The sequence below is a fragment of the Hippocampus comes genome, unplaced genomic scaffold, assembly GCF_001891065.2.
Source record: "Hippocampus comes isolate QL1 unplaced genomic scaffold, H_comes_QL1_v1.1 scaffold96, whole genome shotgun sequence".
Classification (NCBI taxonomy): Eukaryota; Metazoa; Chordata; class Actinopteri; order Syngnathiformes; family Syngnathidae; genus Hippocampus; species Hippocampus comes.
In genome coordinates this window covers 148,735-171,466 of record NW_017806074.1, presented here as the reverse complement: position 1 = coordinate 171,466, position 22,732 = coordinate 148,735, and the positions used below count along the sequence as shown (strand labels likewise).

General features: G+C 40.6%; 2 protein-coding genes across 4 annotated transcripts; both read left to right on the top strand.

The window, feature by feature from the left end:
* Positions 1-3,911: 3,911 nt before the first annotated feature.
* LOC109530568 (cell surface A33 antigen-like) lies at positions 3,912-7,756 on the top strand. Its single transcript, XM_019894404.1, has 7 exons — positions 3,912-4,068; positions 4,297-4,463; positions 5,435-5,648; positions 5,736-5,900; positions 6,325-6,441; positions 6,706-6,829; positions 6,934-7,756. The coding sequence occupies exons 1-7, from the start codon at positions 4,017-4,019 to the stop codon at positions 7,544-7,546; spliced, it is 1,452 nt and encodes a 483-aa protein (XP_019749963.1). The 5' UTR covers positions 3,912-4,016; the 3' UTR covers positions 7,547-7,756.
* A 1,165-nt stretch (positions 7,757-8,921) lies between these two features.
* LOC109530673 (immunoglobulin-like domain-containing receptor 2) lies at positions 8,922-22,696 on the top strand. 3 transcript variants are annotated; one of them, XM_019894567.1, is made up of 10 exons: positions 8,922-9,252; positions 11,840-12,169; positions 13,692-13,811; positions 15,995-16,051; positions 18,032-18,178; positions 18,260-18,448; positions 19,371-19,487; positions 19,695-19,893; positions 20,797-21,394; positions 22,379-22,696. In XM_019894567.1, exons 1-10 carry the CDS (start codon positions 9,210-9,212, stop codon positions 22,412-22,414), a joined length of 1,836 nt encoding a protein of 611 aa, XP_019750126.1. In that variant the 5' UTR covers positions 8,922-9,209; the 3' UTR covers positions 22,415-22,696. The 3 variants fall into 3 exon arrangements, with proteins under 3 accessions (XP_019750126.1, XP_019750128.1, XP_019750129.1); XM_019894569.1 differs by lacking the exon at positions 15,995-16,051; XM_019894570.1 differs by lacking the exon at positions 19,371-19,487 and having other exon boundaries at positions 8,926-9,252.
* The last annotated feature ends 36 nt before the right edge of the window (positions 22,697-22,732 follow it).

Below are 22,732 nucleotides of genomic sequence, written 5' to 3'. Positions count from 1 at the left end.
AAATCCCAGCCCTGCCTGCTGGGCGCGCACACGCGTACGAGCACGCGCAACCCGTGCGAAGTAAATACAGGAGTGACTGATTTGCATACATAAATAGTCATCTATTTTGTTCCTTTTATTTGTCTTGTACTATAAATTTAGTAAAAAGTATCAAGTAAAAAAAGTGGGTTCGATTGGTTGAGTGACTACATTAAACCTTGACATGTGTTATTCCCCATGTATTTTTCTTATTCTGTAAATTAAGTAAAAAGAAAAGTATTATGTATAAAAAGGGCGTTTCACTGATTGAGAGACTACATTAAAATTACAGCAATTAGGGTATGCTTCTTTTAATATAAATCACAGGTGTCAAACTCAAGGCCAGTTAAAGTTGAACAAACTATTATTCTTGACTTCTGATTTCAAAATTAGTTCTTTCTCAATTTGTTGTGTACTGTATATGTAATAATTTGAAGGGGTACATTTATAGGGGTTCAGAGTTATAATGACACTTCTCGGAAAACTGTCACGACAATGTGGCCCGCGACAAAAATGAAAACACCCCTGCTAAAAATGGTTAAAAATATATATTTTTTAAAGTTCAATTTTAAAAGCTGCAGCTGTTGTGAAAGCGAGAAATAAATAAAGATGTATTGTATTGTAAATTCTCTATTCATTTTTATTTTCTGTATTACTTAACCACAGACAAATGAATGACAATAGACATCAAGAAGCTAAATGGAAGTGACCAAATATGGTGCCAGGTCCAACTATTGTATACTCTGAATTTCCATATTTTCTAGTCTATTTTGTTCTATTGATGGGCAACTACACAGAAGACCTGCTGAGCGGAACAATAACAGGAAAATAATTTGACCTATTGGTGGCTCTGTGGCTCGTCAATGGATTGGTATCCTCAGAAATATGGCTTTTCAATCCAGGTTTATCTGTTCTTCCTTTGCACAGGAACTGCAACAAAGGATAACCTTGGAGTGCAATAATTAGCCCTACCCACCTTAGAACAAAGTGTACCTTTAAAGGACAGAAATTCACCCTTAGTGTCCCCCTTGTTTCTGGCAAAGTGGTTCATTTTAGTCACCATACTACAGTGTATTATATGAGCAGAGTAAAGTGTGGGAGAGGTATTTGATGGGAACTTTGGAGGCGACAGAGCGCAAACACAATGTACTGAGCAGAGTATTCATCACAGGAGTGAGAGGTCACTTAGGCCCAAGTGCTACTTCCTGGCACTGAATGCATACAACACACTCACGTTTATGAGAATTCTCAGTGACTTCCATGCGCACCTGACGTCAAACAATTCGGAATGCGACCCAAACTTTAAGGAAAACGAGGCTTGTAAAATTGGACAAAATGTCTGACGTGTTGGATTATCGTGATAAATTGACGGCATTACAAGATTTAAATTCAGCGTGCAGCCAAGGAGTAACATTGTGTTTTACTTTTTCTTTGGCTTTGCAACTGCTATAAGAAAAAGAAGACACAGGAAGTCCCATTAAAGTGGGAGTCTGACTCCAGCGTTCCCATTTGACAGTGAACATTTTACCTTGGCTGTGGGCGAGAGTTTGCAGTTTTAAAACTGCTTGCAAGATTTGAATGTAGCCCCACTCCGCTACTCTCGCACCTCCTATTGAGTCTCTGACCAAAGCCGTGCCCCTTACTGGCATGCACCAGGGTGAAGCTCAAATGTGGCCATGACATGCGATTATGAAAGTGTGCAGTCATGATTATTATAGAGGATGCACATCCAGCTTCAACACAACAGCGTTAGCAATATTCAGATTGTGCCTTAGAATTGTAAACTAGCTTTCGTTAGGGTAAGGGTTTGAATTGCTTCTCCGTCCTCTCACCTGCATGCTAGTCAATTCTTGGCAAACAAGCTTTTTTTTTTTTTTTTTTAATTTCCTGGAGCTGGATATTCCGCCATCATTTCAGCAAAACACCTGAAGCCGATGGTAACAGTTTAGTCAGTGCAAGGCTGCGAGGGTCTGTCCGTTTTTAGTCTGCAAGATGGAGTAGGCACCTATATAGAAAACACACTCAACCGGAAGTGTTAAATACAGCATGGCGGTTGTATCAGTACCAATTAAAAACAGATAAAGATAGAAACATACACATTCATTTTAAACATAATAATGCATCCCAAAATGCCGTGCCTTCCCTAACGTGACTACTCTTAAAGTTTGTGTGCAGTGTTCACCAGTGGTTAACTTTTCACACTTGTATGACTGTTAAAAAAGTTAAAATGCCACTTAAAACATTGCCGTTAAGTGAGGTTTTACTATGGTGGCAGCTTGACGCTGCAGCGAATAATTTCTACTTCCCATTATTTCCTGTGGGGAAAAACAGTTCAGAATCATAAACTTCATGGAACACTGATAAATTGTATTTCGATTATTTCCTATGTAAAATTGTTTGGAACCATTTATGTTCGACTTTAGAGATTCCACTGGCAAAAATATATAGAGTATATACCGTACAAAGAAGAAATGCTCTTGGGAATCTTCAAATGTGCAACTCATTGTCAAGAGGAGTTTCACTAAACACCTTCAGCCCTATCACCTCATCGTAAAACCTAGAGATTATGGCAGGAAATTGATAATAAAATAGGTTTGTCAAAGGACGTGTATCTACTCCATTCAAGGACAACGTCTAGTACTGATGTCCACAACCGTTTTATTCCGCTTCCGCTATGGAACACCATGAAAACTAAAAAGACATTCCAAACATTAACAATCAATATTTACAATAATGTGTTTGACACGAAAATTAAATGAATGAACAAAGATAACATACAGTAACCTGTGTACTTTGCAAGAAAAACATAAATATCAAGGCTTATTTGGAAACAAATCCACATTCATAAAATAACACGCTCAAACAAATATTACAGATTTTAGTTATCGTGGCAACCAATTGAAAACAATACTCGCTTCCAGCTACAACATGACTCAACTTCATTTATGGTGTTTTTATTGTATAGAGAGAGGCATGTTTCTTGATCAAGTTGTAAAACGGTTAATCAGACAGCGTCTTTATTGGTCCAATGCTACACCCTGCAGGTCAAAAGGAGGAAAATAAATATTAATGAATTGTTGGGTCATGGATGAGATGGAGCCGAGCCCAGCTAATTTTGGGTGAAAGGCAGTGTACACCCTGGACTAGTCGCCAATCCATCGCAGGTCACCTAGAGAGAAACACCGAAGATGCATGTTCAAGCTGGAGTACCTTAAAACGTGTAATATAAAAAATATTTTGCCTGGAGTATCCAACTATTACATTAATTGAACATATGACATATTTCCAAATATAATGTAGCATTATACTCCAGAATGTATCATATCATACACAGCGGAACCTCCAAAGATGCACAGCGAAAAAGTTTTAGAATTTGTAGTTCAACCAAAATGTTCTGGATAAATATGCCTCAAACATCAAACAATACTTCAAACCTCAGTAAATCTCTCGCAACTTAAGATCAGTGAGCATCTATAGGACTCCATAAGTCTGTTTTGCTTTTTCTACGGCTTTTTGTGCTTTTTTTGTGCAACAACCATAGACCCAGATAAGGAACTGTTCAGAATATCTGTAACGGAGGGTCTGTCTGCTCAGTATAACATGATCAATACAATTACATAAATATCAATTACATACACATTAACTTTATCAAGCTGATGCGCATGTAAATAGTTTTCATACACCAGTAAATGAAATTAATTGTAATGGTTTTCTGATGGCAACAGTTGGGCCCTTTGCCTCCGTTCCTCTATGTCCCAAAAAATTGAATTGAACACATTGTGTTCCGCTTTGGAGGTTCCACTTTATTACTTTGTGCTGCTTGTCGTGGGAGAGTTTCGGTGAAACCCTTATTGGTGGTTTGGTGTCACATGACCTATAACCGTTCACTTATTACCAGGAGGAGTCAAACACTCCTCACCTGAGAGAGCAATCACCGAGAACGTTAGGCGGTCTTTTCTTCTAAGGACATCACGCTCATACTTTGTTTGATTTTAACAATGACAGGAACGAAACGACTTGCATGGCAGCATCTACTTCTGACACTAACAGGTACACCGTATGTCTTTTCTTGGGCTGTTTTCTTAAAATCCACACCACACCTTGATTATATGATCATGAGAGTCAATCATTCATCCAACGCTTTGCCTCTATACAGGAAGCAGGTTAATTTGCTTTTGTGCTGAGCACACCTTGGCAACCAGAGGAAAAAAATATTTCATTATTTCTCCTGTCATTGTCTAACAAAAAAGCACATTAAGCATTTCACTTTCTTTTCAGTGCTTCCCGCCTGCAGGAGTTTGCAGGTTTCAATCCCACAGGAAGAATATGAGGTTGCGAGTGGAGAAGATATTATTCTGACATGTTCCTTTATTCCGGCAAAACCCAACTTCAACATGCTGCTTCTCACATGGGAAGCGTATCCAGATGTGGTTGAGGATCCAATGGTGAGCCATTAATTGAATAACTTTGCATTTGTTCCGTTAGCTTTAAAGAAAGTCAAACATGGGGCTTTCACCATGTCAACGTGCTTGGGGGGCATATTTGCATTGTATTTGGGGATAACTATGGCCTTTAGGGGGTTTATAATGCCTGTTAAACCAGGATTTTTTCACTTTTCGGGGGAGGGGGGTGGGGGTTACTATAATGTAAATATGAAAGTCAACAACTCATCCTGCCACCTTTGGAGGTACAGTATTGTCAAAGCCTTAACAGAGGCAGGATGACACCCGTGTAAAAGGTGAATAGTGGGACTGGGTTGTGAATTTGAACACTTGACAAATCACCTCTACTGCCCTGTTGCATTAAGACCAATTGTTGCGGTCCAAAGTTTTTTATGAGTCATACCAGAAACTGGTATGACTCATAAAAACTGCCCAATGTCATTCACATCTGTTATGTGATTGAAGAATGAAGATCTGACACATTTTTGGCATTATCCCTCCTTTGCTGGGTTCTGTGTAAAAAGCAAAGCGGATAAATGCAGGATGTTCTGTTACTGTAATTTTCCAGCATGTAAAAGAGACTGTTGATATGTTTTGATGTAACCCGTGTTATACTTTGGTATTTCTCTTTCATCAATGACAATTTAAAATTGGTGGGGTGTGGGATGACTTTGGACATTATTGTGCTTCCTTTTATTCTTTGCTCACATGAATAAGCCAGCCAATCAGTAGCTTAACATGTCTATCCATTTATTGTAAATAAATAAATCCTACATTTAAAGAACAAAAAGAAACTGAAAAAATGTTTTACAAAAAATAAATAATTCATATTGCCATTTCAAATTGGGTGTTACTTTTCCACTACTCTGTAGTTCGGGATCGGAACTGTAGTGACTGATTCGATGAACAATTAACCTAATTGCCTTGAGAGCATGAATAGATTGTTGTTGTTTTTTTTCATGTCTTTTGTCCAGGAACCTGTGGCCACCTATTTTTTAAACAACGCAGTTGACATCGCCCCCCCATATGAAGGCCGGGCATTCATGGAAGTGGATATTGTCAAACAACAGAGCACACTGCATCTCACAAAGGTGACCGTACAGGACAGCCGTCATTTCCAGTGCAGCGTCAAAATACCAAATGATGATGAAGGAACTACTGCGGCCTCCACTTCCCTTTTGGTGCTGGGTAAGAACAACTCATATGCCTATATGGTCACTGCTCTGTCCAATACAGCTAATCAATTATGACTTTGTTTTTGTCTTCATGTTTTAGTTCCTCCCTCCAAGCCTCTGTGCAGGCTGCAGGGAACAGCAGAATATTGGCACAATGTCACCCTCAACTGCATGTCTGAGGAGGGCTCCCCAAAACCGACCTATGAATGGAAAAGCTACAGTGTAGAAAGCATACCCAGACGATTTCCGCCCAAAACTACTGAGAGTATGTTTGGTTTGAGAACGCTTTCATCGTTGAAAGAATATACAGTGAAAAGTTGAAAGTGAAACACCACCGAAGTGGCACAACTGGAAAAATATACCTAAAAAAATCTAACCAAACTTCTGACATGGCTGAATGTTGTTTGACATCTAAATGTTTAATTCTACAAGTGTGCTTTGCTTTTGGAGTTTTTGTGATGCCACCACAGAAGGGTACCATTGATGGCAAAGAGGAAAAATGTAATGATAACCATAGAACAAGAAATGGAACTTACTGATATTTATAATCAACTTCACACAAAAAAGAAATCACTAAAACTTGGAAGTCAAAAGAGAACAAATTGCATTCAGCATAGGAGGTTCAACTGCAACAGTTTACTGAATGTGAATGATCACAAAATTTACCAGATGATTATTCTGTACCTTAGAAGATGGAGCGCTTTCCCTGTTTAATATTTCAAGAGAGACGTCTGGATTCTTTATCTGCGTATCAACAAACCGGGTTGGATCCGACAGCTGCAACTTCACCTTAGCAGTGATGCCTGGTGAGTGTCAACATCTTGCTTACCTATCTATCTGTGATAGACCAGGACAAGTGTCACACACAGTGACTTCCGGAACATGTAGTTGGGAGGCGGGCCTTATATGAGGATGAGGAGGCCTTTATTAGCTTTTCCTGCAGGATTAACTAACAAAGGCAAATTGCGCCCCTGACTGGCGAGCAGTCCGTCACAAGGCAGAGACACTGTCCGTGATTTGGCCCTGAAAATATAAGAGACCATCTTTTCTGTCCTTCTTCCACACTCTAGGCGGCATGAACTTCGGGAGCACAGCGGGTATAATTGGTGGTGTTGTCGCTGGATTTATTCTTCTCGGCATTCTCATCTTTTGTTGCTACAAGAAAAGGTCAAAAAAGAATAAGAACGTTGACAGGTATGTTCTGTTTACTCTCACACCTCACACACAAAACAGATCCTTAATATTAAGGGTGCAACCAGGTCTTAACCCTTTTTCTGTTTCTGTTCTTGATGCCTCAGTTCCTCCAAAGAAATTCCATTTTCAGATGCTCCTGCAGCCAGACCTCAGTATCAGGATGAAGAGTCTAATGCTGAAACAAATCAAGTGGAATACAAAGACGCTGTTCCACAAAACAGTCACAACATGGGAACTGTTGGACTCACACAAGAAGAGGACAATGATTTTGGTTCGGAGAGTGGTCGATATATGAATGAGCAAGACCAGGCTAGCCAGCGTAATCAATACCATGGTAGTCGTGAGTGCCTTGATAGGAATGAGTACAGAGGAAGTCGCGACAGGCTTGATGATCGCCGCGACAGCCGAGACCGGCTTGACGATCATCGCAATCGTTATGGTGGAAGTCGGGATCGCCTAGAAGAACGGAATGACTATAGAGGAAGTCGTGATAAGCTCGAAGAACGGAATGACTACAGAGGAAGTCGCGACAGGCTCGATGACCAGCGCAGTCGCTTCAGTCACGATAGGCTTGATGATCAGCGTAATCTTTACGGTGGCAGTAGAGATCGCCTGGAAGAACGGAATGAATACAGAGGAAGTCGCGACAGGCTTGACGATCAGCGCGACCGGTATGGTGGAAATCGTGAACGCCTTTATGACGACTACAATCACTAGCTTCTGTATTTGATGTTAAGAAAAATAAGTGGATACATTTCTTTTTTTTCCTTCATTTGTTTTAACATAGATTTTTGTTTTCATTGTGCCGGTTTTTAACATGCAAGTCTGGGAGGGGCAATTTCAGTGCTGGAGGGGGCCACAATTTCCATCATGACATAAAAAATGCCATTCAAATATGGACAAAATACACATACATACACGCAAAATATGTGCTCTTAATAATAAGATATTTCTTAAGGCATATACAGTACTGTATAAAAGATCCACTATTCAACAACAGAGGGTATGAAGCAAACAAACAACAAAATAACTACATAGTGTGATTTTTTTTTCAGTGCAAAGGCTGTTGTGCATAAAAAATTCCATTCAAGGCACAAAACTGCTTAACAGCAAACCAACATAAAGTGCAAGAACTAATTTTACATATGTTTCATGAAAATCAACTCACTCCAATTTCTTATATTATTGAGGCACTATGTTTGTCCTGCATGTAATTCCAAATCTGCAAAAAAATATTAGACGTACTGTAATACAAGACAGCATAAGACCCGGTGCAAGAGCGAAAAATATCAATTTCTACCATCTAGTGGGGGGTGATTCATGAGGTGCAGGCCGTGAACGTTAAAACTGTGTATTTTCCAATGATGCAATGAGTTGAAATTTAATTTGTTGTAAATGGCTTGGTAAGCCTTTCAATCTGACAACGATTCAACAATTTACCCTGCAATATCAGTTTTGAATAACTATCATTGATCAGTTTTGAATAAATGTTATCATTTAAGTGTTTGGGAATGTAGCACGTAAATCCGACTGAATTAGGAAGCATTTAATACATGCAACACATCTTTTTGTACTGAAAACAAAAAATAAAAAAACGTAATAGTCAAGTCTCTATCTGTTATCTTAACTGTTTTATCGTCGCGAGGGTCGAGGCACGCTGGAGCCTATCCAGACGACGACCCGTCCAGGCCTCCCTGTAGGGAGGGTGTTCTTTTGGAATTACTGTACAGTATATCAAAAAGTTCAACCTTAGTTTCATCTGACCAAAGTAATAATAAAGATATCCTTTATTTGTCCCACACTGGGGAAATGTACAGTCTACAGCAGCAAATTTGGGGGGTAGAAAGAAGAAAAACAAAGTGTTTGCAAGCACAAAAATAAATGTAGATAAAGAGAGCTGTACACAGTTCAATATAAGTGCATAATAATATAAATAAACAAGCAAAGTACATTACGGCTGTAGGAAATAACTTACGCTATCAACCCTCTATGTTATCATTATTATTAACACGGAAAGGAGAGTTCAAAGCATTTGGGGAAAAAAAGTAAAAAAATCAATTTCAACATATTTTTTTTTTCAAAATGTCAATCATGCTAAATCACACACACGCCCGCACACGCGCGCGCGGAATGTAACAATATTTAAACGCAGGTAAAAAGTTCAAACATTACAAAAACACATGCCTTATGGGACTTGATTAGTGGGAGGGTGAGGAGTAACGGTTCTATCCGCTCCCCCTTCGCGGGTGTCATGAAGTGGTACAGTCCGTCCCGTTAGTTCGTAGCGGTGGGAGTCCCTCCTTAGCTCAGCAGTTGCCGGCGACTACCCGAGTACGTGTACGTGAGAATACGTGCTGGTCCTGACCGACAAAGGGATTAAATGATGAATTTCCATCGTTTGGCCGTTTTAGTTGGAGCTTTGGGTAAGCGCAATTGTTTCCTTTTGTTTCGCGACAACGTTTTTTTGCAACATCAGCGCAACAGGTTGAAGCCTCTTTGAACCTCTTCACCAGCAGACGATGCTTCGTATCAAAGAGCTTGCGTCATAGCCTTTGATTGGGTTTGCATTCGCAACGGGTTTTCAACTTGTTTTATGCATGTATAAATCGTTATAAAGGTAAAATCTCTGTAATTGCGTTATGGTATGCTATTAGTGTATTTGTGAATACGACACAATTTCTGTATGTGCTTTTATGATTCCGTACAAATTCTGAGTGAAGAGGAGCTGTCCATCATGAGCAATTTTCAACTTACATGTTCATAAATGGTCTCTCTCTGCCCTCGCGTTGTCATGAAATGAAAGATACAGGTGGATAAATTGAAATCCAAAATGATGTACTTACCGTAATTACCATTAAATAACCATCAAAGTGGTAACTGATGATGACTCAACTACTCTATGATAAACAGCGCTAAACCTATTCCAAATATATCTGTGAACCTGCATCTCCAAATTGGGTGATTTTTATTGTATTTGATAGCATATTATCCAGCAATTATACTAAAAGTATGATCTATTAAAATTGGCAGGGTCTGCCCTCATAAAATATGATCAGATGAAATACCCATATCTCTTATTTTGTACCTTGAAAAGATCTCAACACATTGTAATGTTTTGTATTTTCAAAGCAATGGGTTTTTTTTTCCTTATCAAATATGAAACTGCTGCGTAGGTCTTATCAGTGTGAAGTTTTTGTCGGACAAATGATTCAATATGAAGGAATGTCTGAGTAAAAGCAGGAAACGTGGAAAGGAAAGGACTGACAGGAAACACGCTGCTTTGTCACTGGTATACATGTTCAAAACAGGCTTTCCCGTCATGTATTGCCGTGACTTCTATTAAAAAAAAAAAACCCACGACGCACATGACTCAAAAATTAATTTGGCAAGAAATGATGTGCCTGATTCACAATTCATAAAATCAGCTCTTTTAAAAATACCCACCGTTCAGCTATAATGTTTGGGAAACCTTGCTTTAAAGTATAGGCACAACATTGTCCCTTTTATCAAAGCAGCTGTGTAACACTTGCTGTCAACAACACATATCGTGCTGAAATGACATAGTCAGGTTGTTCTGTGCTCCCACTTGCCGACTGCATAAGTGGGATCTAACGGTCCGCTATTAATCCTTAGCAGTCACTTGGTCTGTTCACGCGCAGCTGGGCCTGGACTGATCTTCTCATTGGCTGCGAGGGAGTAAACTCCTGCCCCTTTCTGGACCTCAAGTGGGACAGGAGGGAGGGGGGTGCAGCTTACAAACAATGGGGAAACAAAAGCGAAGACCTGTGGGAGGAATTTCAGAGCTCGGTCAGGGCTGTGAAATTACATACTCATCATCATGCATACGCGGGAGAGGCATTTATGATCAAGCAACGTGTTAAAATTTTAAACTGACTCTGCTATCAGGTATGTCTTTTGTGGGTGGGTGCTCATTTTATTTTGGTCATTTCCCGTCTTTAGGAGTTGTTTACAGCGATTTCCTGCCCCTCCTCAAGTTAACTTAACACGGTAGAATGCAGCCACAAGTGTCTGCTCGCTTCAGCCACCCCCTCCCTCTGTGATGACTATCCCGTGCCTCTTCATACTCCCTCCTAATGCACCCACTCCCTGCACACACATTGGAATTTAACCCCCCCTGACCCTGGCAGGCTCCCCCCCAACACACACACTGAACGTCTGCCTTTTGTTTTGATACTGGACAAGTTATCTACCAAGCGCCGCTTGTTCAGGTGAAAAGTGGTTAGTTCAGTTAGTTAAGAGGGAAGTCAAGTCAGGCATTTTTGTGACATTAAAATGTTCTACGCTGCCCCACCAGTTGAAACGTGGTTTTCTGATTAATTGTGCATCTGTCGAATATGAATTGAGCAGCAAAATCCACACGGTTTTGTCCATCTAAGGGGGCTTAGTTTTATGACATCACTTTGATGGAACCAAAAAAAGGTATTTGGACAGTTGTCCAAATAAGAGCCAAAATGATGCTCGTTTCCGAAAATCAATTTATTTAAAACCCCCAAATATCCTGACAGAAAAAAAGTTCCCGAAATTTGGTACGCGCTTTGATGTTTATAATTATGACGTGTATAATTGTGTCAACCATCTTGACTTTGATCTTCATGGCGACTATTCAAATATACAGTATTTGCGAAAAGCTTTGAAAAAAAATGGTACGAGTGGTTCCGAGACAAGATTGGTTGTATGTCTGTTGATCTTGAAATGGAAAATTAAAGATCTGAGCAGATGTGGAACCGATTTTATGTATGCCCCCTTGTCTGTGTCGTCTTGCATGAAGTGGATGTAGGAAGTGTATGTCGCAATTGTGTGTAGGAAGGTTTAAAAACCAGTGTTTGAAACCCCCGTAAAGAAAGACCTTTGAGGTCTGTCTTAATTGTCGAATTGTCTGACCTTTGCAAAATAATTCACTGTGCAATTCATTTCGCCTTCAAGTGTTTGTTTCAGGTATTTTTGATCGGAACGAGTATTCTAACAACTTATTCTTATGTGTTTTGTCAGTGTGCCTGTGCAATGGCATGTACGTAACAGTGCCGGAGAAGCAGCAGTCTGCCATGCTCTTCCAGTCAGTGGTCCTACCGTGTCACTACCGGACATCTTCCACACAGCAGCCGGTGGTGCAGTGGTGGTACAAGTCCTTCTGCCACGACCGTACCGGCGACTCCTTCTTGCCTCTCCACCTGCCGGGTACGAAGGCCTCAGGGAAGGCCGACAAGTCCCACGTGGACTGCGCCGACAGGTTCCGGACGGTTCGGGTGGTGGCTTCGGCGCAAGGATCCACCACAACGCGGGCGGACTACTACACGAACAGGGACATTTCCATCATAAACAGTAATATAATTTATTACTCTTTTAACATTTTCTTGAAGAATTCCATCCATCCATTTTCTATCGCACTTGTCCTCATTAGACCCCTGACTGATCGGCAGCCAATCGCAGGGCATAACGCGGGCGTTTGGCGGAATCCTCATATCTCCAAAGCCATCACTTTCCAGGAAACCCCCACATGACATGTTTGTTTAATAATAATAAAAATAAAATCATTAACACTCATTTTAATTTTATTATGATTCACCTGCGACCTATAAGAGGATAAGCGGTTCAGATCATGGATAGATGGACTATTTAGAAATTACGTCGTTGTGATTATTAATTGGTAACTTGAAAATGTAAAAGAAATTTGACCTATATTTTGTATTTATATAACAACAGTAAAATAATAATTTGTGCTATTTTTTAAGAAATTATGAGGAGTTTAATTATAATTAATTAATTATAAGTTTGATTAATTAACTAGTTATTTAAAATAAATGTACTTTCATTTTGCTAATATGTTGTATTTATTATTTTCAATAAATCAACTGCATTATTTAACTGAATAAATGAAATGCACACTAATTAATTGGAAAAACGGGCTAAAATATTATAATAGGACTTTGGAGTATTGAACAGAGCGGACCATCGACATGAATACCTTTGTACCCCGCTGATTTAAAGTCTTAAATCAAAAATAATGATCATCTTGTCTGAATTTACGCACAAAATGACTTCCAACTGTGTGAAATGCGGGCCTGTTGAATTGAATGCACAAGTGAGATAATTGCAGGAAGCCAACTCTTAGCTGACGATCTGTCAGTTGGGAATCACTGCCCCCATTAAATCCTCTTTGTATTTACCTCACAATAGGCCAACACTACTTGTGAATACGACCCCCTTCCATGAATTCTATTCCACTGGACCCCTTTTAAAAATCAGGCCTTATCAGAAAACGGCACACGTCTTCTAATAATACGCTAGTGGGCCACTTTCAACAGGGAGCAATGCATGACGCACAAACCTTAATCTTTGCAACAAGATGCAGGTGACTGCTGAACGATCCTAAGGCCATACAATTTGGAGTTCCCGGCACTGTTCACTAATCAAATGTAATTACTAGTGATGACTACATTTCACCAACGTGTTCAAAACTGTGACCAATTAAACAGTTTGCGAACATCTGGTGAACTTCTCCGCGATTGCTTGCGACCTTGAATGACTCCTGACAAGCCATCAACATTCGCCGCTTACATTAGCAGATTTCGACATTAAGGGTGGCCTGATGGCCCATGGCCACTACAGAGGCTAAGTCAAAAACGGTCCAAAAATGCATATTTGGTTTCAGACCAAATTATTTGGCATCAAAACTACCCTGACTGGTACAATTTTTTTCCAAAAGTTAACTTGAATAAATGTAATGGAGTAAATGTAGCTCATTACTGCCCACCTCTGGTGATGCCGGTCATGATTATCACATACACATTTAATGTACGACAGTCAATTATTGTATAAAAACGGGTTTTTCATCTTCGTGCAGAAGCGGACCTGCGGATCGGGCAGGTACAGTGGGGCGACAGCGGAGTGTATTTCTGCAAAGTCGTCGTCTCCGATGACTTGGAAGGCACTGATGAGGCCCAGCTGGAGTTACTGGTGCTAGGTATGAAAAACACTTCCTTAGCTGGACATTTCATGAGGGACACCAACACGTAGATCAAATGAGAAAAAAATGAGAAATAAATCTGCTTTGACAAGAGATAATCCTGCTCAATTTTGATTGACAGTTATTAAATGTCTAAAGCGTAACCATTGGGTGCAAGTTGCTTTGACACACATCAGGATATGCAGGCATTCATCCGACTCAATCCAAACTCTTTGCTCTAAAAGAAAAAAATGAAAGTCATAATACGTCACACTCATCTGATCTTTGAATCGGCCTAAAGCTAATCTAAGGTACAATTTATTTTGCCTATCCGCAAGCTAAAGAGCGGCGACCTCAGTTTCAAAACTGCTGCAACAGAAATGTAGTGGTTTCCATCGTTCAAAAACTGTCACTATGCTAACAGGCTTTATTTTGAAAGAGGTGAATGTGTGTTCAGGGTGGCTAGTGATGATGTGGAGAGCCACAGGGTTATCCCGAAAAGTCATTTTTTTGCCAAAGATTTTTTTTTTCCCGTAGGTTATGTTCACACTGTAGAGTTTAATGCGCAATTCGGGTTGTTTTTTTGAATCCGACCGTTTCAGATAGCCTTTCATGTTACAAATATAGTATGGACAGAAAGTCTCTGAAGTGACACATATCAGCGCAAAATTGCGTCACTGGCACAGCGGCTGCGGAAGTGATATGGCACTGTCTGTATGGCTTAGTGCTGATCCATTTTGTGGCAATTCGTAGGATTTTGTGCAACTGGAGCCAACATTTTTTTGGCCAAATCATTTCAAATCATCTTTTCACCACTGACTTTTATGAATCTTTATTTGCCAATGATTTTGAGACTTGTCTGTTTTGTCTAATGTGACATTTTGATGATTGACATTTTGAGGATGAAAAGGTCAGATGAACACAATGTGAGCATCCTGAGTTGAACAGATTGTGCAGTTCTAACCCGAAAATAAAAAATGTAATAAATATAGACTCATTATATGGTTCAGTTTTTGTTTTTGTTCGTGCTGAAAAAAAACCTTGGGTCATTATTTTAGGAACATGACAATGTCATGCATGGTTCACTGATTTCTCTTGATCCAGCTACATTGTACATGTTCAAAAAAGTATTCCGCATATAGTAGTAGTAGTAGAAGGTAGTAGTAGTAGTAGTAGTAGTAGTAGTATGTCAGCATTTTTCTTTTGAATGCACTTTTCCATGGAGTTCACCCCTTCTGACATGCCAAGTCTACTCACATCATCTTCTTGCCTCATTTCCTAGGACCGCTTTATCTTTTATTGACTTGCTGAGTAACTCCCACTCTTTCTCTCTGTGTGTTGTGAAGTATTGTGGTATGTGCATGGCACGCCAGTTACATTTTATCAGAGTGAACTTGCTGCTTGTTTTCCTGTTGCTCCAAAGTTGGTGGCTAACATCTTTGCATCCTGGTTTTTCTTTTTAAATCCTTATATGAAGCACAAAAGTGATACTGTGGTGCAATTATGTAGGACCGCTTCCCATGTTAAACTGCTGTAAACTGTGTCCCAGTTACAGTTCACACGCCTCCCCCTTTGTCCTTTGACAAAGAGAGCTAAAAGCATGGTTTTCTTGTGTACTTGACATGTACTGCGCGTCTTGTAAAGCACTGTGTGGGCATTTGGGGGGTTAAATGTGGTAAAGTATGAAAAAGGCATTTAATTTGTTTTAGGGTCAGTGAATGGCTAACCTCTGTTGAGCATGCTAGCATCCCCGCAGAACTAGCTAGTACCAACGAGTTTGTTCAAGTTCAGCCGTTTCCGGATATAATGTCAGCTGTGTTATTTTAATATATTCATTAGCGCTATATTTTCATATTTTGGCATTCAGGAAGATGGTCTGGAGCTGAAATTTCTTTTTAAAAAAAAACCTAAAACAATCAGTGCTCATTTAAGAACGGGCATTTTTCAAACAATGCAACTAAATTTAAATTTCATTTGTTTTAAAGATGTGTGAGTCAGAGTTTGTTTTGTGAAATAGTTAACGGTGCTTGTCAGCAATGCTGGTGTATTGGTCATTTTTTTTAATTAGTCTACCTAACGATCCACAACCGCTGATCATTAATTGAACAATAGCTACCAATTTGGCCTGATCTTACCTGACTTCCTCTCATGCTTCCCGCGCCCTCTGCGGACCTTCCCCGCTTATCTCCGTCTCTCTACAGGCAGGACATCTGAGCAGGCTGATATCCTACCTGAGTTTGACGTGGAGATTATGCCAGGTACATTTTCAACACTTTTCTTCAGGTCTATGCTTAAGACGCCTACTGCTTTTATTACTTCCTTTTTTACTTTTTACTCTCACGGGACGATGTATTCAACCGATATTTTGACACTAATGTGTTGGACAAAGTGTTTCAGTTTCCTTCATTCTGTATGCATTGTGCTGTTCAAAGGAGTTCCCAGCAGTTCATGTCTCACAAAATCAGTTCTCATTGTGCTTCTCTTCTTTTGTTTTTACTGCCAAATCCACTTTCTTCAACTTGAAACCTCCGTGTGAAAGACATTTCATCTCCTGTTTAATTCTTTGGCACCACCACATCTGAAAAATCTCGATTCATCAAGTTGTATCCTTCATTCGTGTTGGTGTGCATTTGCAAATATGTCCAAAATGCTTGATGAAAGTTTATTGTTTATGAGGTGCACTTCATGTTTCAATCTTGAAGGGGGAATGTCAAGTCAAGGTTATATGTATAGCCCTTAATCAGAGTCTCAGAGGGCTTCAGATGACAAATATTCGTGACATCCCCCTGCCCAAATGGGCAAGGAAAAACTCAAACCCCAGAAAAAAAAAATTGAGAGACTATGAGAGGAGGAATCCCCCATCCGGGATGACCATAATTATTAGACAGATAAGACAACAATGATGAGAAGATACTGTTAGCCACAACTGGCAGTATACTTCCAATTGCCGCGAGTGGAATATGGTGCCATATGCCAGATTGTTCGTTGTTCATTGTGATATGATATGATATTTGATATGACACAATGATATATGTTAGCATTGTTATCATAGGTCAGATTTTTTTTTCCGGTTTTACTTCTAGATTCAAGTTGCAGGAAGGTTAGAGTTGCCATGGCACAATATGACATGGCACGAGGTTGTACAATATGGTGCTGTATAGTGTGTTACAATAATGACAAGACTCTCTAATACTGTACAGTACAATATGCTGAAATAATCGAACACATGATTTAATATATTGGATTATATTACTTATTTCCATCCATCCATTGTTCGAACCGTTTATCCTCACGAGGGTCGCGGGGCGTGCTGGAGCCGATCCCACAGTCGGCGCTTCCAATTGCCGCGAGTGGAATATGGTGCCATATGCCAGATTGTTCGTTGTTCATTGTGATATGATATGATATTTGATATGACACAATGATATATGTTAGCATTGTTATCATAGGTCAGATTTTTTTTTCCGGTTTTACTTCTAGATTCAAGTTGCAGGAAGGTTAGAGTTGCCATGGCACAATATGACATGGCACGAGGTTGTACAATATGGTGCTGTATAGTGTGTTACAATAATGACAAGACTCTCTAATACTGTACAGTACAATATGCTGAAATAATCGAACACATGATTTAATATATTGGATTATATTACTTATTTCCATCCATCCATTGTTCGAACCGTTTATCCTCACGAGGGTCGCGGGGCGTGCTGGAGCCGATCCCACAGTCGGCGGGGTACACCCTGAATTGGTTGCCAGCCAATCGCATCTACAAACAACCACATGCACAATCACACCAAAAGACAATTTAGAGTTTCCAAAATAATTACTTTTATAAGGCAGTAACAGTAAGTAACTCAATTACTTTTGGGAAGAAATAGTTTGGTATTATCACTAAATACCGGTAATATAATTGAGCGACTTATACCAATTTGCTGCAACGGAAAAACTGTGACCTTCAGTGTACTTATCGAAAAGAACGGTTTGTGGTGCCACTTATTCTGTACTCTATTACTTTTTAGCACAGTTGTCAAGGAGAAGCACATTACCCTGGCCACTCTAGTTATGTTATTATAATACGAAGAGAGGAAACAGATGAGAATTAAAGGGTATTAAAGGAGAGTGTGGATAAATTGTGCACATTGAAATCGGCGCAGCGTTATACTACACAATCTGACAGCATCATGTCAACACTGTCAATCCTTCTAAAGTATTCGCGCATGTTTGTGTCTGGATTACAGAGTGGGCATTCGTAGGCTGTGTGGGTCTGGGCAGCATCTTGTTCCTGCTGCTGATGGGCATCTGCTGGTGCCAGTGTTGCCCGCACTCCTGCTGCTGCTACGTGAAATGTTGCTGCTGCCCTGAAACCTGCTGCTGCCCACGACACTGTACGTAGCTTCACGTATCATGTCAAACAGCTTTTTCACTTCGGTCATATACAAAGTCTTAAGCGCTTTCTCCTCATGCAGTATACGAGGCCGGGAAGAAGGGGAAGAGCGGGCCGCCCGCTCAGATGCAAATGTATCCGTACTTCATTCCTGGAGTTCCCACTGTGATGCCTCTTGCCCCTACATCACACCCGGAGGCAAATCTCACCTCTGTTGTCTCTGTCCCCTCGATGGCCTCTATCCCTACATTGGAAAATAACCTTGCTGGTGGTGAGTGTCATTAAAATCAACAATCAACTACCACGTTCATTTCATCTCTTAATACAGTTTCATATGCAATAGAGTGCAAAAGTCTTGGGTCACCGTTGTCGTTGATATTTTAACAGTGGTATGAGTTACCAACACAGCAATGCTGCAAAGATCTTTAAACATTATCGGATAATACAAAAAACTAAATGACTATCCTATGTCTGTATAGCTATTGTAAAAAAGTTCATAAAAATTACAAGGCTAAAAGTAAGGGCCTAAGAATTTTGCACAGTACTGCAGAAGCATGTTTTTGTTGCGGTCTACGTATAATAAATGTTTGCATGAATTTAATATGCATAAGTTTATACAGTCAGTAACAACTTATTTAGGAACAACCGCACAATCTTTGGCAACATGTGGGGAAGTGAATGTGCAGGTGTGCCCAATGTGTGTGTGTGTACAGTCCTTGCATGTTTATGTGTATGCAGTACCCTCCGTAATTATTGACACCCCTGGTGAAAATGGGTGAAAAGCCTTAAACTTAATTCCATTTTTATTGCAGAAGTGTACTCTCATACTGATAATTGTAGACAGAATTAAGCTCCTCCCATGGCCATCTGGGTCCATTGACCACCTGTTGAAAACCTGTGGAGGGGATAAAGAGAGTGCAGAGAAGAGGACACATGTCCCTCTCTCTGTTTTCTCCCATCTTGTGAAATATTATAGGAGAAGATTAGGCGCTGTTGGTAAAACAGGTGTGCCAATAATCCCCACGGAATAAGTGCGCTTTAATTTAAGGTTGGGTTTTCCTCACTTTTTCAAAATTTGGTTTTATATTATTTAGAAGACTATTTAATTCATCAGTAAATAAAGAAAACATTTCAACCAGGGTTGCCAACAATTATGGAGGGCACCGTATGTATGTGTGTGTTCGTATCCACAGTCCGCAGTGATTACCGCCTGAAAGCCAGGCAGGACCACAGGGGCTCAATGCAAGTTCTGTACCACATAAAAAATGAGTTGGCTCAGGTTCCCACTGCCAAGATGGCTACACTCCAACGTAAGGCAGTGTAGACTAGACTAGTGTCTTTAATCTGTAGTATAGTGGCATTGTGGCTGTGTGTGTTGTTTCCCATTTGTCCTGCATGATTTGTGTGAATTGGATTGTGCTTGTTTCCATTCCAATCATCCCCTTCATGTCATAACATGAAATTGTATCCAAGTATTATTGTCATCATTTAATGTTGCGATGTGTGTGTCCAAACAGCCGCTAGCCTGTCAGAACTCAGCTCTCTCCATGAGGGAGGAAATGCTGATTTTAGACACACCTACCACACCGTCCAGGTGAAGGCGCTGCCGCCCATTGCCGACGCTGACGATCAAGTGTCTGTGAGAACGGCTCCGCGCGCACAGAGCAGAAGACACAGGAGGGAACGAGACAACTACTCTGACGATGAACTGGAGAGGTGCTTTTAAAAATTAAGAAACGAGGATTGAGCAAAGTAGCCATTCAATTCATTGATTGTTAAGAATTTGGCCAATTTTATAGAATTGTTTTGGATTGGCGGCATGCTCAATCCAAATCATGTCCATCACAAGTTTTGACATCAACATTAAGGATACCTCACTGAAATCAGATTGGTACCACAGTTGTAGAAAAATCTCTCAGTATGTCCTCAGAAATGAATGCCCACCTAAAAAGGCGCCGGCTTTCTCGCGCTGACGAACAGCTCATGTGAGCCCTCATTTAACAAATACATCAAATGACCCTCTATAGCTGAGAAGACATCTAATACAGTGAAGGATCTGCTTGGTACACGGAACGTATAAAACTCTTGCAATTCAGATAACACAACTGCAGGCATGCTACAAAGCATTATTGCCGAGCATTCCACCCTGTGTTGTTTTTTCTGTAGTACTGTAGCAAGTAGCAAGGTTGCATTAATTGGTGTTGGAATTACTGGATATCAATTCCGACAGTCTGCAAGGCTGTGAAAGGTGAATGTGATCAAATAACAAAGAAACAATGTCTGGCGAAGTAAGCAGTTGCACCAATAGCAAGTCATCAACTGAAAAAGTATCGATGAAATCATTGATGACTCGGCATTGACTAACATCACTTTAGCCTTGACTACAAAAAACAAATGAAGTTGAAATCCTTGTCATGTGTGATATATTGATATCTTGTTTCAAGTTACACGCTGAATAAAAGCTACAAAAAAAGCCCAAAATAAAAACTATAAACAAATTCAGAATGACATTGTGTATGATGTTTGGTTCCCCACCTTTGTTTGTTTGTTTTTTTTTTCAAACAAAAAGCAAAAGACTTTGAGTCAATCTTTTGATGCATGTCCCACCCGTTCCCACAGGTGGAACGCTTGCTCGGAGCACATCCAGAGAAAGCCTTTGAGCAGGAGGGGCCGCACTGGCTCACTTGACGAGCTGGAGGATTTTGCACGGTCATACAATTCCCGCAGTCGTCGGGCCGAGCCCCCGGATAACGGGGATTACAGCCCTCCGAGACGTCGCAATAGAGATGACGACGACGGCTGGGATCCCGGCAGCCGCTTGCCTTTACCCCGGAAGAGAAGGGGCACATGGGATGGCGAACTTGCCTCCCAACCGGCCTGTTATGAGGACTATGATGGCGCTTTCCTGACCCACGTGATGGAGAGTAAAGCGAGGGGAGACAGAGGCGCTGCAAGGCCAGCTGACGACAGCGACACTCTGTCCAAAGGCAAAGGTGGCAACAGCTCCTACAGTCGCTCACCTAGCCACCGTCCAGACGAGGAGGACCCTTTGCCTCCGTACTCTGAGTGCGAGGCGGAGCACTGGTACCGTACCAGAGGATCTGTGAGAACAGAGCGCTTGGACAGCTCAGAGTCTACCATGAGGGCTTCCTCGCACACACGGCCCAAGCAGGGGATGTTCCCCCCACCACAGGAGATAGACAGGAGACGCAACTTGGTGAGTTATTTGTAGCAGGAGAAATTGACATCCAGTCCTCAATGTTCTCCCTCTACATCAAAGTCCCTTGTTCACACCACCACTATGTTGCGGGTTTCTTTTTTTAATGCGTTTTTTTTTCTGGATTTAGTGGTACCACAGAAGTGAGCTTTGAGATTTCAATCACGGGTCTGGCCCATGTGAGTGCAGTTTGCTTTCTTTCTCGATCAAAGGAGAGTTTAAAACAAATGTTTAAAAAACTGCAGAACTAGTATATAGATATCGGCAAGAACCGAGGTTCACACAACGTTCTTGCACAGTCACATGTTAGTCTTTTGGAACGCCATCCCCACATGATTCATTGACTGCTTGAGGGGGGGGGTGTACGGTACTTTTCTGAGGGATAGTTGACATGCCTCACTCAGAGGTGTATACACACACAAACACGCACACACACTGTTGGACCAGAATGAAGAGTTTTATTTTGGCAGCCTTTGTGTATTGAAAATTGCATTCTGTTACATTGCGATGTGGACTTGAATTTGAATAACTTTTCCTTCCCAGTTGGAATGAACTAGAACTGAGAGAAAAGTAGTCAACTCCATCAGTATTTCTTCATTCATTCTACATGCCCTAGTATTTTTGTCCTTATAGTTTACATTTTTGCTCTTCCTCTCAACAAATAACAGTCAAAGGGCAGAAAATAATTTGGCCTTTTATTTGCATGGCCTCGGGGCATGTGCTGTGATGCATTATGAGCCTGTTCCAATCCTTCATTTCAGCATCTCTCATCATTCACAAACAGCACTAATAGAATGTAGCTTTATTTTTGGGTCCCTTACAGAGATTTAGATGTTGCAATTGGTTGCTTCACCTCTTTACATCTATTATTTTCCAATGACTTGCTCTTAACCCTGTTTCAAGCTTTGGCAACTTTTCTCCCCTGTCTCCACCAGGAATGCATGGTCTCTAACACGTGGCTCTCTCACTGTATTTCCTCGACAGAGCACAACACTGAGCAGGAACACTCTCAAACTGTGACCATTACTTCGCACCCGTCCTGTTGGTCTAACGCCATCCTTTCTGCCAGACAGAATGCGCCAGATTAATGACTTGCTAGACTGGAAGGACCTTACCAGGGCCTCACCTTTGGATGCTACAGTTTTATTTTTGTAACAGTGCAGCTCAGGTTGGTTTTGAATTTGTGCCTGTTCTAATTAATGTATAGATCTGGATATCTTCCTGTTTGTAAACAATAAAACTTGCACTTGTTCTGAAGAAGATAGTTGCACTCTTCAAATAAAAGACAACTACTTTACGAAATGTCATTTTTTTATTTTGCTGCTTCGTTCGTGTTTA